This window comes from Anguilla anguilla, chromosome 1 (assembly GCF_013347855.1).
Source record: "Anguilla anguilla isolate fAngAng1 chromosome 1, fAngAng1.pri, whole genome shotgun sequence".
NCBI classification, from domain to species: Eukaryota; Metazoa; Chordata; class Actinopteri; order Anguilliformes; family Anguillidae; genus Anguilla; species Anguilla anguilla.
In genome coordinates, this window is record NC_049201.1 from 22,945,898 (window position 1) to 22,962,389 (window position 16,492).

General features: G+C 48.2%; 1 protein-coding gene across 1 annotated transcript in view; it reads right to left on the reverse strand.

Moving 5' to 3' along the window:
• The window catches only part of LOC118208719 (AT-rich interactive domain-containing protein 1B-like), a 118,869-nt gene that overhangs the window by 36,388 nt on the left and 65,989 nt on the right, over positions 1–16,492 (reverse strand). The window contains exons 5-6 of the mRNA XM_035383653.1: positions 5,992–6,042; positions 5,651–5,897 (exon numbers count right to left, since the gene is read on the reverse strand). Of these exons, the coding sequence (XP_035239544.1) occupies positions 5,651–5,897; positions 5,992–6,042 (298 nt within the window). The remainder of the gene's footprint in view (positions 1–5,650; positions 5,898–5,991; positions 6,043–16,492) is intronic.

A 16,492-nucleotide genomic window follows, 5' to 3' on the forward strand; every position in this document is an offset into this window, starting at 1 on the left:
TGCATCTATGTGTCCCCTAGAGCTATAGTAACTATACTAAGGAACAAAACATTTTGGCAAAAAACCCCCCACAGGAAACTCAAACATGGTCACAAATGTAGCTTTCTGCCAGTCAATGATCCCAAGTATACCTCGAAATCAAGCAACAAATGTCAAATGACCAAAAAATTACTGTTACTGCAATGGCCATCTCAATCTTCATACTTGAACCACTAAAATCTGTGGTTTGTAGTGAAGAGTGGCACAGGCACAGACCATGGGATTACGAAAGATTCTGTATGGAGGAACGGTCAAAGAGCCCCACCAACATCATATGTAGGACATTACTGAAGATGACCTGTCGTCATTTCATCATTGAGAATGGAGGGTGCACAAAGTACTGAAAACACGGACCGGTGGCTATAATTTCGACACCTTTTGACATTTTCTTTTTTGGAAAGAAAATTATTACTTGTTGAAAACAAAACTTTTTCTTAGAACAATTGTATTAGAATAATATAGTTTCCCATGTTTTTGGGCGTACAATATAACTCATTACCTTTGTTGTTTATTTTATACAGCCTTTCTTTGGTTGTCTTCATAAATGGTTTCAAGAGTTCTGGATGTGACTGTACGTATGTACATACACTATATGACCAATAGTACCTGGATGCCCCCTGGTCTGGTGCTGTTTTCATGGTTCAGGCTGGGCCCCTTAGCTCCAGTGAAAGCTAATTTTAATGATATAGCATACAATCACATTCTAGACGATTCTGTGCTTCCCCAATAGTTTGGGGAAGGCCCTTTCCTGTTTTAGCAACAATGCTCCAGGGCACACAGCGAGGTCCATATAGAAATGGTTGTCGAGAATGGTGTGGAAAAACTTGACTGGCCTGCCCACGGCCCTGACCTCAACCCCATCCAAAACCTTTTGGATCAATTGGAGAAGCTAACTGCAAGCCAGGCCTAATTGCCCAATCAGTGCCTGGCCTCACTAATGTTCTTTTCGCTGAATGGAAGCAAATCCTCCTTCCTAGAAGAGTGGAGGTTGTTATGGCAGCAAAGGGTGTACCAACTCCATATTAATGGTCACAATTTTGGATGAGATGTTGGATGTCAGGTGTCCACATACTTTTTGCCATGTAGTGTATATATGCAATAAAGAGATTTATGTAGAATGAAAGGCTCAGGCTTCTTTGAAGTTATTCCAGACTAAAATAATTTCAATTATACAAGTACAGTCATTTTCACTTCTCATGAAATACACAAGTGCAAGGCCAAAATCAACTCCATTCTTGTATTTTAGAGATAATAGTGCTACTAAAGCTCAGTACATTTTAAATATTCCTTGGGAGGGGAAAAAAGCAAAAAAAAAAAATAAGAAAAAGGGTTGTTAGGGCAATACAAGGCCCTTTGAAGAGGCTTTTTCGTCTTTGAAGTTTTTAAAGGGTTTCAAACGTAAACGGCGAGAAGCGGTTCAAAGACGCACAGGAGCGCTCGTGACCAGATTTGTACATTTTTGTTTGGGGGTTTTTACCATTTCGAGCCTCTTCCCCTACTCCCAAACTCGGGCGGGAGGAATTTCGGCTCAGCTGACAACACGGGCGAAGCGGCTTTAACCGGAGATGAAAGGCGTCGCGGTAATTCCGGCGTACCTGGGGGGGGGGGGGGGGGGGTCCGGTAATGCCTGGACGAGGCCGAAATCCCCGCCGCGGTCGTAAAAGAGGGAGAAGGGCTCGGTCAGCACCCCTGCGCCGACGCCGTGTCTCCGTGACGACGACGACTAGAACCCCGCCGACCGAAGTCGACGATTTCCCGACCGCGGGCTAACGGAAGCTAACGCTCCCAGTAGGGGGTGAGGTAAACGCTCTCCTGTGGACCTCATTACCGCGGAGAGAACAAGGAAGTCGAGAAAAAACTGCAGCTCAAGCAAAAAAAAAAAAGAAGAAAAGGCGCGAGAGAGAGAGAGAGCGAGTGATTTTTAAAAATCTGAAATATCATCGCTCTAACAGTGCGGGAGGCAGCAGGAAAGTAAGTGCAAAGCCTTCTCGCTTCTGCAGTTACTTCAGCCGGCTCAGCCGACTTTTAAAGGATTCAGGCCTGCTGCGCGCTGCAAAAGTGCCTCCCAGGGTAGTTGCCATGTGAAGATTTGGTGACGCGTACGTTCCTTGTTCTACATATTTTAACCCGTCAGGGCCGATATCCAACTTCCTAATTTGCCGTTCCGTTCAGGAGTCGGTCGTGGTGAGAGCTGCGGTAAAGGGGGTGTCGCCGCAGGGACGGTGGCTGCATTTAATGCGGGGGCTTAGCCCAGCAGACGCAAACCCACCATTCTGCATCGCGCCCCCAAACTCCTTTAAAGAGAAACATCTACAGTGAACCCAAGGGCTTCTACTGACCTTTTAACTTCGCTCGCCATTAGCTTGTTTCCGCCAATGTTTTCGCATGCGCGATTGAGCTTTTTCCTGGAAGTGCCATACGGAAACGCAAATATTCTCTGTTGGGGGGGGGGGGGGGGGCAAATCAGACAGGGGCAGAGCAAACGCCCACTTGTGCAGAAACCGCCGTAGGGCGGGCGCCGTCAGGCGAGAGGGTCTCGATGCTCACACCCGCTCTGAAGTGCGGCGGTCGTGTTCTCGCCCAAACGCTCGTTATCACCAAACACAACGAGGCCCGGCGATTAAAAATGCTAATGTGACGCGCAAATGAGATGCAGGCGGGGCAGAGGTGAGATTCAGCCGGGCCGATAGAGGGACGCCCTCCTGCCGACCCCCTCTCGACACCCCGCCCGCCCCCCCCCTCACTTTCTGGATCCCGGCGACCTTTGCACGCTCAGCCTGGGAATGCTCGGGGCGGCATCTTTTTTCGACACCCTCACCTGAGAGAGCAAAAGACAGCTTTGGTTTGGGGGCGTGAGGGGGCTCAGAGATTTTAAATGGATCTTGATGGACCTTGAAAACAGAAGAGAGAAAACCGTTTTTCCTCTGTTTTTCACCAGCGGCCGCGGAGGACGGGAGGGAGGTGCTGGGTCGATCGGTAAAGCAGACGCTAGCTTGCGCTACGCTAAACAAGCTTCAGCTCCTCTGACCGTTTAATATCACTCAGGATAAACACTGTTCCGGTTCAGGTCCGTCTTCGTAATACCGTGTGACCACGATCGTCATGCACTGCATATTCAAAATGGCGTGACCACACTGAGGACAGCTAATCCAAGAGAAAAATCCTGCTTACATGCAAGTGGATGTGAATATTTCTCTACATACCCCCCAAAAAGCAAACACCTTAAAGGTGCTACAAGACACTCAAAGGCCCCCCGCTTCAAGAGCTAGAAATTAAGACAGAAATGGAGAAAGGGAGAAGAAGGAGAGAAAGGAAAACACAGCGAGAGAAAGAAGAGAAAGATACAGCAAGAGAGAGACGTGAGGAAAAAACAGGAACAGGAAGCTAAAGGGACAAAGAGGAGAGAAAGAGGAGACAGAGAGACGGAGAGAGGGGGAGAGAGAGGAGACAGAGAGAGAGAGGGAGGTAGGGAGGGAGAGAGAGAGAGGAGACAGAGAGAGGGAGGGAGGGGGAGAGAAAGAGGAGACAGAGAGAGGGAGGGAGGGAGGGAGGGAGAGAGAGAGATGAAACAGAGAGAGGGAAAGAGGGAGACAGAGAGAGGGAGGGAGAGAGGGAGGGGGGGAGAGGCAGAGACGGGCTGATGCTGCTGAAAGCTGACAGATCGCTGCGTGTGCGCGTCTTGCTTCTCGCGCTTCATCAGAACACGGATGCCAGAGAGCACGGGGCCTCTGGCCCGCTTCGGGGGCATTTCTGCTGAGGGCGATTTCTGCCCGAGCGCCTGACTGTCACAAGTCTCGCCCGCTTAGCGCCCAGCCAGCCAGCCCCAGATAATCTCTGCTCCTCCTCTTCCCGGATCACAGACAGATACAAGCCCACACCCCCTCGACCCCGTGCCCCGCGGACCAGCGAACGGAGCGGAAACCAGGCGGTTCGAGTGAGCCCCGGGTCGTTTAGGGATCGCTGCAGCGGGTGGGGTGGGGATGAGGGGGGGGGGGGGGGGGGATGATGTCACAGAGAGGAGCCGGCGAACCCGGGCTCCCCGTCACGCTCACTCGCTCGCTGTCAGGTGTCGCAGGGCTACTGAGCGCGCTCGGAATCGCGCCGCCCCGCTGCGCGGGACCTGTCAGTTTATAGCCGAGCGAGGTCAGGCGTGTCGACGGCCGTGCTCCACGCTTACTGGACTGTTCTCAGGCTGCCCCTCCCCCTCTCGATACCCTGCGGCTCTGTGAGGCCTCCGAACCTCACCCCTCACACGCTCTAGTTCCACTGTTGGGGAAGATGCAGGGATAGCGCTCAACAGCGACCCCTCTGGTTGATTAGGTGCCTGCAGTCTTTAACTTCTCAACTTTTAAGTCTGCAGGCGTATGTAATTCTGTGCTGATCCGCGATCTCCAAAACTGACAGCATGTGTTGCCAGATTGGGTGGATTCCCGCCCAATCGGGCTACTTTTTATTTCATGGCACGAGGAAAAATGGCTTTGCGACGGGTTCCCCGTGTTCAAATCTGGCAACAATGACTGACAGCTATGGAGGCAAACAGGATTTTGCATTCAAAATTTACAGAACAAAATGAGGAAACAAATAGATGGCAAATAAAGCTAACAAAATACAGAAGGTAGTCCGTGACCCATCTGTGTCATAAATGACAGTCATAAATCATAGTTCCTCCGCACACTGTCACTGCATCCAGTGTATGAGATTATAACATAATAACCTAATGCATTTCTAATTACAGTCGAGTTTATGTAGCACAGCAAAATCCAGCGTTCCAGACGGTTCTCAGATCTTCCGTTGCTTTTTTTTTTTTTCTTTCCCCGGCAAATATTTTGGGCAGAATATTTTTAGGAGCGCAATTAATCAGGTCTGTGGGATACTTTTGGCTCGGCGCGCCGTTTTGAGATTCAACCCGCCGCTCCGCGCTTCGTTTTCAAGGCTTCGCAGCTGCGGGCGCGCTTTTCATTAGTGTCAATCACCCCCGAAAGCGTTCCGTCCGCCCCCTCCGCCCCCCCCCCCCCGCCGCGGTCGGCCTCGCTCGCTCGCTCACGCGTTAGTCCCGCCTCGTCACCGTGACTGACAGGCCAGAGACGGGCCTCGATCTATTCGTCAGGCGTCAGTCAGCGGGGACGGTTTCGGGGGGAACAAACGCGCGTTCCCACGGCCCCTGTCAGAAACCTGTCGGAAATTCATTAAGCTCACGCGCCGTTTATCGCTCCTGGTTGTTTATTCGATGAGCCGTCGACCCCAAAACGAGACAGAGCCGTGGCAAATCTGCTCCTTCTTTTCAAATTTCATTGTTTCCAGAAAATGTAAGAATATTAAGCTTGACATATTAGTCAACCTCTTCCATGCCTCTGCTGAATTCTCCTGGAATCCTGTTTGCAAACACCAGCTATGAAAGGCCAAATCATACTTGGATGGTAAATTCCTCTTCATGTAAATTTTATCCCAGCATGCAGCACCAGCTCCATTTAAAAAACAAAACGAACCATAACAATACGTGAATGCGAAAATGCATGCACCAACAATGCAGGACTGGGCAGAGTATCGCAGTCTGCTTAAAGTACACTGGTGGGTGTGGCCTTGTAGGCCTGTGGGCGTGGCAGCACTGCACCTGGGACGCCGGCAGGCGAGATGGGTCCGGAGCGGGACTGGGCGGAGCCGGCCGGCGAAGCCGCGGGCGAGGGGGAGGGGCCGGTGCGCAGGCCAGCCACCTGCGGGGAGGCGTGGGGGGAGAAGGGCGACCGGGCGGGGTTGCTCTGCTCGCCCCCGCTGCCGCTGCTGGAGCCCGAGGCGCTGACGGCCGAGCTGAGCCCCGCCTCCGTCCCCGTCGGCAGGTCGTCGATGGAGCCCGACAGGTCCTGGAGTAAAGGAGGGAAACAGGAAGTAAGGAGGGAGGGCTCAAGAAGTGATGAAGGAACAGGAAGTGAGTCAGGGGGCGCACAATAAAGCTACCTTATACTGACAGGACACAGCATCGAAACGCTGAACATTCTTCAGAGAAAACTGAAAGTGAAAGAGAAAGGAAAATAGTTTTAAGAAGAGAGGGAGAGGCACTCAATTGGCTAATTGGCTTTGGTGTTGGGGCTGACACAGCTGAGTCTGTGCCTGCCTGATCCAGGTGAATAGGCTTCTGAGTCACTGCTGATCCATGCCCCGCAGCTGGAAAACCACAGAGGAGGAGACTGGAGATTCCAGGAGATATCTGACCCTATCCCAGGTAATTCCAGGAGATATCTGACCCTATCCCAGGTAATTCCAGGAGATATCTGACCCTATCCCAAGTTATTCCAGGAGATATCTGACCCCATCCCAGGTAGCCTAATTCCAGGAGATATCTGACCCTATCCCAAGTTATTCCAGGAGATATCTGACCCCATCCCAGGTAATTCCAGGAGATATCTGACCCTATCCCAAGTTATTCCATGAGATATCTGACCCCATCCCAGGTAATTCCAGGAGATATCTGACCCTATCCCAAGTTATTCCAGGAGATATCTGACCCTATCCCAGGTAATTCCAGGTTATGTCTGACCCTATCCCAAGTTATCCAAGGAGATATCTGACCCTATCCCAGGTAATTCCAGGAGATATCTGACCCTATCCCAGGTAATATCTGACCCTATCCCAGTTGACTCTAGGTGATATCTGACCCGATCCCTGGTTATTTTTGGGGTTACTGCAGCAACGTTCCACTGGTCCGCTCTCCAAGGCATTTCATCTGCCCAGAACTCAAGCCATCCCTCATCTGCATACGAACTTCATTAAGAATGCTCTTCATCCATCAGCATAAACATGTTTATTTAATTGCAAACGATCTGCCATTTGTCAACAGCAGGTAACACTGTCAGATCAGTGATGCATGGCCATTGGTGCGAACATCACGTGCAGCCATTCTCTCCAGAAGCAACCATTTGCTAGACATCTCTGTACTGACATATAGGGGGTCTGACTCTGAGAGACAAGGTTGCTCCGCACCTGCTGCGAGCAATATTACCTCCCGCCTCGCTCTTCACCTCCATCACTGAGCTGCGGAGATTAAAGTTGAGCCCAGCTGATTGGATCGGACGGTAAACAGCTGCCCAGCGCTGATCCAATCTAACGCTGACAGAGCTCATATAGCCCAACACTGATAAAGCCAAACACTGACGGAGCTCATACTTAGTAAAGCCCAACACTCGATTAGTTTGCATGGTTTATAAATTCCCCTTTAAAAACCCTCGAGTTACCAAGTGACGTGTGGAATGGTGCATGTGTGAGTGTGTGAGTGAGTGTGCGTGTGTGAGTGATGTGTGCGAGTGTGTGTGTGTGTGTGTGTGTGTGTGTGTGTGTGAGAGAGAGAGAGAGAGAGAGTGTGTGTGTGTGTGTGTGTGTGAGTGATGTGCGTGCGTGTGTGTGTGTGTGTATGTGTGAGTGATGTGTGTGAGTGTGTGTGTGTGCGTGCGCGCATGTGTGTGCACGTGCGCTTAGGTGCGTGAGTGAGTGTGTATGTGCGTGTACGCGTGTGCGTGAGTGAGTGTGTACTGCACACGTGGCTGCGAGGCGGTGGGTGATGAGGAGAGGGCGCAGTGCGCACGTGCGCTGAGGGGCGCGTGCCTCTTAGGGGTGTTTACGGCGGAGAGCGCAGCCTGCACAGATTTTCGAGGAGCCGGTCCCGTTCCAAAGTGGCCCAAATCCAATCTGTCTGCCTCTCTGCTGCAAATTGCTCTGTGCATTCCGTCTCCAAATAGCTGTCAACTACTCCCAGCTGGCATCTCGTGTCACTTCATTTGCTTCTGAAGCATGTAATTGTCCTAATAAAGAAAATACTGAGGTGATAATATCCACTTGCTCCGAAATGCCCAGCCGCTGTACGTACTGACTCCTTGTTTGCACATCAATTCGCCGGCGGCTGTTGGCCGCATTTTGTCTCTCCGGGTTCCATTGGACTCCTGTTTGGACGCTGTCACACTGCCACCCCGCAAACATAAAACTCAGTCCAAGTGGTAACCAAAGCCCTTTAGTGACAATAAAATCCATTTTAGTGACAATAAAATCCATCCAAACCTTCATTTGGTACCTGCCCTCAAGCTCCACTGTCTGCCACCTGCAGCCATCTACAACCATTTTTCATCCATACTGGCCAATGTTTACCTGGGCACACACAAAATAGCCACACTTTGCATCTGCAGAAATAAACATGAAATACCCTGGTCACCCTGTAGGGGGCACCTGCCTGCAATCACGGGTACCAACTCGGTAACCCATCAGAATCTCGTGGCTGCTGTTTTTCTGACAATTACATTTCAGGATCATATCGGAGACCCAGCGAAGTGACATGGAAAGCACAGCCCAGATGTCACATACGAATCTGACGAACTCAACCTGCAAAGACTGCAAATTGAGACGAAACACACAGGCAGCACAGGACTCAAGCTAACACAGTGTTACAAAAGTCTTCTGTACACCCTTTGACAGAGAGCTGATACACTGATATACCTGTCTGCTCAACATCCTTCCACAGAGAAGTGACACACTGATATACCTGTCTTCTCAACGCCCTTCCACAGAGAGGTGACACACTGATTTAAGTCTTCTCTAAACCCTTCCACACAGAGCTGAAGGTTTTAAACAGGGAATATGGGGTGGCAGGGGGATTCACGGGCACTACACTACATTCCAAAGCTCTGCTGGCAGCCTTGGACCTTAAAATCGCTAAATACACTCATGATTGAAAGAGCAGTAACGTCACAGAGCGGGATAAATTATTCAGCACGGTAAATAAAATGATAGCAGGTATAATTAAGGATAATAACAGTCTTGCGTGCCCGTTGGGCGGTGATTTCTCAGCTTTCTACGCTCCCTGCATGCTTAGGCCAGTGGAGAGAGGAGCGAAGGCTGCCAAGACACTCAAGACAGGTTTGTTTTTTCAGCCGTCAAATTTGGGAAGACGGGCGGGGGGGGGGTGGGCGGTCCAAACGAGCGGGACCACCTGCGCGGCCCGTTCGCCGCACCGCTCCCCGCGAATCACACGTCCACGCTTCACCGAACCCTCCAGCTCCAAAAATAATCGCCCGTATGGCGGGGGGTGGTGGCTGGGGCAGGTCGGGCGGTGGGATTACGGGCGGAGGGAGCGGTCGCCGGCTCAGAGCCGCGGGAGAGACGAACGCGACCGCCCTCCTCTCTGAAGGAGAGGATCAGTGCCGCACATTCCTGAAGAGCAGCGAGGACGAGGGCCGGGGAGAGCACTTAGCAGGGGGGGGCCGCTCACAGAGGGGCTACTCATCGCTCTTACGGGTCAGCGTGTCTGGTGGGGGGGACAAGGAGGTGGGGCGGGGAGAGATGGGGGGTGTTAGGGTGGCTGCCTCCTTTACTGCACTGTGTTTGTTCATCAGCACTCCACTAAATACACTCGCGCTAAACAGATTCTATACTGTACGGCCAAAACACTTTATTACCAAAACAGAAGCAGCTTAATTATCAGGGGGTTTCAGGGCTGAGCAGGCTGGACAGATAATTCTTCCTGCCAGCTTTTAAACATTTTCCCCCCGCAGTACATTTTTCATTAACCACACAGCTTACTTATTTATTTCCAAGGCATAAAAGAACCACTTAAACCGCAGACTTATTTGCTCCACTTCTTTTTAATTTATTAATGCATTTCTTTATTCTCTCTCTGCGCCACAAGCCACCTCCCCAGCCCGTCAGGAGAAAATGGAAAGCTAATTTAAAAATATAAATAAATAAGTGGGGGGGGGAAAAAAAATCCTCATTTGTAATTCAGGTGCCTGTTCGGCTTAACCTCTCCCTCAGAAATGAGAGCAGAGTCCCTCTCATCCCAAATCCGGGCATTAGCTTTAGCCTCAGCGCGTCTCCCTGGCCAGTTACAGAAGCAGGAGCGGTAGCGTAGCTTAGTTACTGGGAAATTAGCGCAGAGCTTTAGGGAAAAAGAACTGTAATAATCTGCCCTGAGGACGGATGGAGGTACACAACTCACTGACCAAAAATGCAAGTCCTCTACTTCCCCTTCTCTCTCTCTCTCTCTCTCTAGCTTACCCCTTCGTAAGCCCTGCTTTGTCTAGTGCGTCCCTGTTTCTCTGTGAGGTCACGATGGGACTCCCGACAGGAAGGAGGAAGACACAGTCGCACGGAGCGGCACGTCCAATCACGTGGAGCGGCGCGTCCAATCAGGGTCAGCCAGAGAGCGCGGCCGCCGCCCGTTTCTACCGCTCTTAATTAAGCAAAGCAACGGATGCTGGGAAACATCAAAAGATCAGCGAGCTTCCAGATCTGTTCCCCGGCGTCCCCTCTCCCCTCTTCTACCCCCCCCCCCCCCCCAGTCCTCTGCGCGTGCGTTTGAGCCTGTTTTTACGCGGTCTATGGTTTGAGCTGAGCGCGGCAGACTGTCACCCCTCTCCGCGCTCCGCGTTCGGGCTCGCGGACGCTGTTCGCGGGATGACACGCGCTACATGCCGCGCGATCCTGCTCTGCTTTAAACGGAGGACGAGAGAACAAAGGAGGGAGAGAGAGAGAGAGAGGGAGGGAGAGAGGAAGGGAGAGAGAGAGAGAGAGGGAGGGAGAGAGAGAGAGAGGGAGAGAGAGAGGTGGAGGGAGAGAGGGAGAGGGAGAGAGAGAGAGGTGGAGGGAGAGAGGGAGAGGGAGAGAAAGAGAGAGAGAGAGGGAGAGGTGGAGGGAGAGAGGGAGGGAGAGAGAAAGAGGGAGAGGGAGAGAGAGAGAGAGAGAGAGAGGGAGGGAGAGAGAGAGAGAGGGAGAGGGAGGGAGAGAGAGAGAGAGAGAGAGAGCGAGAGAGAGAGAGAGAGAGGGAGAGAGGGAGAGAGAGAGAGAGGGAGAGGGAGAGGGAGAGAGAGAGATAGAGAGAGGTGGTGCGGAATCTTGATGCGTTTCATGCCAACCTCTGGAGGGAGGACGCGACCCGTTACCGTTTACCGAGGAGAAAGGGCGGAGAGACGGAGGGAAAAGAGCGCGCGCGAACGAGGCGTTTGAAGATCAGACGCCGCAGTCACAACGGCACGTTTCAGACGAGCCGGGAACAAAGCGTCCCCCCCCCCCCCCCCCCCAGCCCCCCTTCCCAATTTGAGCTAAGGCCGAGGCCGGTGTCAGAACTGCAGGGTTTCAAAACGAACAGGCGCGTGATTTGATTGGTGGAACGCGAACTCATCCACAGTCTCTGCGCTTCGCGGGGGAGCCGCCCGTCAAAGCGGCTGCCACGGCGATCAGTCAGGACCCGCGGATCGATGCGGCGTTGGCGAAAACTACAACACTGTGACCTGCATATCATAATAAATATATTTAGCTCTGTGAAAATCCATATCTCCCTCACATTTTTTGCCGTTTCCAGCATAGTGATGCCATTGCACGGCTTTTGGTTGCTGATGTATGCATTGGTAATAAATATTAGGGCTGTCAACAACTTAGTCGGTGTTCATTTTGGCAAAGTATCTAGTGGTCACAACTTGTTACCTTCAGTTACAAAACACCAGCTATGTTTATCATAACATTATTTAAGTCAGTTGCCCTTATATGAGGCTTACAAAAGGTTTAAACTCCAAATATTGAAAAATCCATCCATTATCTATACCCGTTTATCCTGGGCAGGGTTGCGGGGGGTTGCTGGTGCCTATTCCAGAATTCATTGGGTGAAAGGCAAGAATACCCTGGACAGTCCGCCAATCTATCGCAAGGCACACACACCGGGGGCAATTTAGAGTCTCCAATTAGCCTACCTGCATGTCTTTAGACTGTAGGAGGAAAGCAGAGTACCTGGAGGAAACCCAGTTCATATTTGGTTACACTGCACATTCTTAACTTTTATTAAAGGGTATCTTAATACATTTTGTTTTCACCATGCAGAAATAACAGCACTTTTTATACATAGCCCCCCCCCCCCCCACCATTTCAGGCACCATAATGTTTGGGACAAATGGCTCCACAAGTGTTTGGGATTCATCAGGTGTGTTCAATTGCTTCTTTAGTGCAAGTATGAGAGCGTCCTGTATCTAGACTTGATTCTAGGCTTTCGATTGCCTTCAGAGTCCAAATTATTGGTGTTTGTCAGAATAAAAATCACTGTTGTGCAAATGAAAAACAAGGAAGCTATTATGAGTTTGAGAAATATATATATTTTTTAAAGTCTGTAGCTGTTCAACCACTGTTAAAGACTGGAAAGCCACCTCCCACCCTGTATAACTGCATGTCAGGTTGGGGTCCATCTAAAATCAGGGTTTTTGAACAGGGCAGCTTTCTGAGTGAGAAGCATAGAATGAAATGAAACCCCAGCACCTACCCCTACACAAAAACTTATATGCACCTTTAATGCAATGTTTAATGCATCGTTTGATACAATGACGGATGCATTTATTCATTAGCGGTGAAACAAAGCAGTTTCAGCTGAGCTGGGTAGTCACAAGTTGCTGACTTGTCTGCAGATGCTGTGCCTCCCTCAATTTCCCCTCCAAACTTCAGCCCCTGGATCTTTTACCAAGCACTTTTCCTGATTAGTAGCTTTTGGCTTTTAAGTCGACACATACACCTTCTTTACTACATTTCATTATGTTTTTTACTTCCGAGAGCACAAAAGGGAAGCTGTGTTTTTTGTTTGCTAACAGCTGTCAACTACACACGGGTTACCTTTTTCCTGCTTGCGAACGTTAATGAGATCACACTCACCGAAAGATCATACTCACAGAAAAGATGTAGGCTATGTCGGGAGGCCAACATTTAAAAAAAAAAAAAAAAAAAAACGTAGTAATGAGATTCTGCTTATGCTGGTTTGATTACTGGGCATTAACTTTATAGCTACAGCATGAAACTGGCCTGTTTTTACGTTTTTGTAAATGGGGTGCCTTATGTAAGGTAAGTAAGAAATAATGTAAGTAAGCATTCCCGTAAAGCCAATTAAAATTTAAATGCTAAACATTCAGAGCTCTACTTAACTCCATTCACAAACCGTTCATACCTATGTGGTTCAACTGCACATCTGTATACACACACGCACACGCACACACAGAAAAGATTGCAATATTTTGTTTGCAACTGCAAATAATAATACCTACAATAGCTTTGCCTCATCTATTTGTTTTGACTTCCCTGAATGTCTTTCCTATTACTGTAAATGACACCTGTTAAGTAACTATATAATGAAATGTTACTTCAAGCAGGATGCAAGCTAATCAGATAATACCATGGCAGACCTATAATTTAAAACCTAGACTCTTTAATACAGCATGTCTTGAAATGATTCTAGTCTTCATTGGAGACTGTTGGATTCATTCTTCATACACAGCGGCTTGAACCAGGTGATGAACTCCCGTCTCCTGAGTCAAGCCAGGGACAAAGAAACAGCCATTCTAAAACACTCCTGTCACGCTAACAACAGCCTTTTTCCACAAAAAAAACAGACAAACATACAAACAAAAAACAAAAAAACACAGCCATCTTTAAATCTATCTCCGTGTCTATTTTTTTGTGTGATTTTGTTTTCTTCATCTGATCTACTTTGCTATTCGTGTTCCCGGGCGTGCGTTCTGAAAACCTGTCAGAAATCATCGCTGACAAACAAGCGGTGACACTTTAGCCTTGAACACTCAACCAAGCAGCAAAGAGAAACTTTCTCAAAGAAAAAACTCTGGGTGCAGCATACACTAAAAAAAACAATGAAAGCAATTCAAACATGGTAAATTTGAACAAATATCATGCAGTAATTAAAATAAATAAATAAATAAATAAATAAATAAATAGTCACATGCTTTTTAAATAATCCACCCTGACTAGACCGTGCGAATGTATTCCATCAGAATGATTAGATGCCTGGTCTATTTATATAATCCTTTGGGCAAAATACTGCCTTATAATACTTCACCTTATTTCACCAGAAGTTTGTTTCAAACCAAGAGCCTGAGGATGTAGCCAAATGCCAAATCGACACACACATACACACACACACACAGACCATAATAAACAAAAAAAAGCTGACCAGGAGAGGGCACCCTAAGCTGTAGCACAGTAACAGCGCCACTCATCTGTCATACGTGGGGTATTGATAGGAACATTTTACCTCACCAAAAGAACACCCTCAAAACACGTGCACTTATATCTCCCCCGACACTGAGAATGGAAAATGAATACACGCACACATGCACACACACACACACGCGCACACACATGCACGCACGCACACACACGCACGCACGCATGCACATACGCACACACACACGCATGCATGCGCGTACGTACGCACATACACGCACGCACACGCACACCATTCCAGCTACAAGTGTTGTAATCTGTACATGAAGACATTACTTCCAAGAGTCTTGATTTTGATCCCGTTTCAAAATCTGCTGGAATAAAACAGTGTGACAGAGAAAATCCATCTCTCATCTCTGCCTCTCATGCTGTTTCTCTCTCCCTCCATGTATTCCTCTCTCCCTCCTCCTCCCTCCCTCCCTCTCTCCCCCGCGTGGCTCACGGATGCATTTCTCTGTGGAGCGGGCTGGAAGATGCAGGTTTCCTTTGTTCTGAGAGGAAAATGTGCCCTGATTTTACGCCCTCAACCTGAAATGGTGCCCTGACAATTACACCCTCATCCCCGCAGCTTAGCCCGGCACAGCTACTGCTACTTTCAGAAGCTGCACTCCTCCAAAATGCAGGAAATCCGCCCTCTGAATCCGAGCATGCCACCGCTCTTGGGAGAGAGGAGGTAATGCGTGGCAGCCTTAGCAGAACAGTATGTTCGCACAAACAGAGGGAGAGTGAGCTACAGAAAAACACAAAGTAAATACCATTTATGCTGTGCTAAATTATCACTGATTTGAAAAAACACTGCTTTCACCAGTCACCCTCCAAATGCAAGCGACAACTATGATAATAATAATAATAATAATAATAATAATAATATCAATACAGGTATGCAAATCCAATTGAAGCAAGGTGAAAAATGAAAAAGTGCTTCCAAAATGTCTTTTTCTCTCAGTGGGAGTCACAACACACAGCTCAGTACAGTCACAGTGAAGCTGTGTAACACCCTCTCTTCATGAGCAAAGTTTGCAAAATGGCCTTTAAAAAAAGTACATAACACCCACTCTTTAAGATATGGTGATAAAGTCTCATAACATTCTCTCTTTGCGAGAACACAGTAAAGGCTCATAACATCCTCTCTTTACAAGAGCACAGTAAAGTCTCATAACATCCTCTCTTTAACAGAGCACAGTAAAGTCTCATAACATCCTCTCTTTACAAGAGCACAGTAAAGTCTCATAACATCCTCTCTCAAACAGAGCACAGTAAAGTCTCATAACATCCCGTCTTTAACAGAGCACAGTAAAGTCTCATAACATCCTCTCTTTACAAGAGCACAGTAAAGGCTCATAACATCCTCTCTTTAACAGAGCACAGTAAAGTCTCATAACATCCTCTCTTTACAAGAGCACAGTAAAGGCTCATAACATCCTCTCTTTACAAGAGCACAGTAAAGTCTCATAACATCCTCTCTTTACAAGAGCACAGTAAAGTCTCATAACATCCTCTCTTTACAAGAGCACAGTAAAGTCTCATAACATCCTCTCTTTACAAAAGCACAGTAAAGTCTCATAACATCCTGTCTTTAACAGAGCACAGTAAAGTCTCATAACATCCTCTCTCAAACAGAGCACAGTAAAGTCTCATAAGATCCTCTCTTTATGAGAGCACAGTAGTCTCATAACATCCTCTCTTTAACAGAGCACAGTAAAGTCTCATAACATCCTCTCTTTACAAGAGCACAGTAAAGTCTCATAACATCCTCTCTTTACAAGAGCACAGTAAAGTCTCATAACATCCTCTCTTTACAAAAGCACAGTAAAGTCTCATAACATCCTCTCTTTACAAGAGCACAGTAAAGTCTCATAACATCCTCTCTTTACAAGAGCACAGTAAAGTCTCATAAGATCCTCTCTTTAACAGAGCACAGTAAAGTCTCATAACATCCTCTCTTTAAAAGAGCACAGTAAAGTCTCATAACATCCTCTCTTTACAAGAGCACAGTAAAGTCTCATAACATCCTCTCTTTACAAGAGCACAGTAAAGTCTCATAACATCCTCTCTTTACAAAAGCACAGTAAAGTCTCATAACATCCTGTCTTTACAAAAGCACAGTAAAGTCTCATAACATCCTCTCTTTACAAGAGCACAGTAAAGTCTCATAACATCCTCTCTTTACAAAAGCACAGTAAAGTCTCATAACATCCTGTCTTTACAAAAGCACAGTAAAGGCTCATAACATCCTCTCTTTACAAAAGCACAGTAAAGTCTCATAACATCCTCTCTTTACAAGAGCACAGTAAAGTCTCATAACATCCTCTCTTTACAAAAGCACAGTAAAGTCTCATAACATCCTCTCTTTAACAGAGCACAGTAAAGTCTCATAACATCCTCTCTTTACAAGAGCACAGTAAAGTCTCATAACATCCTCTCTTTACAA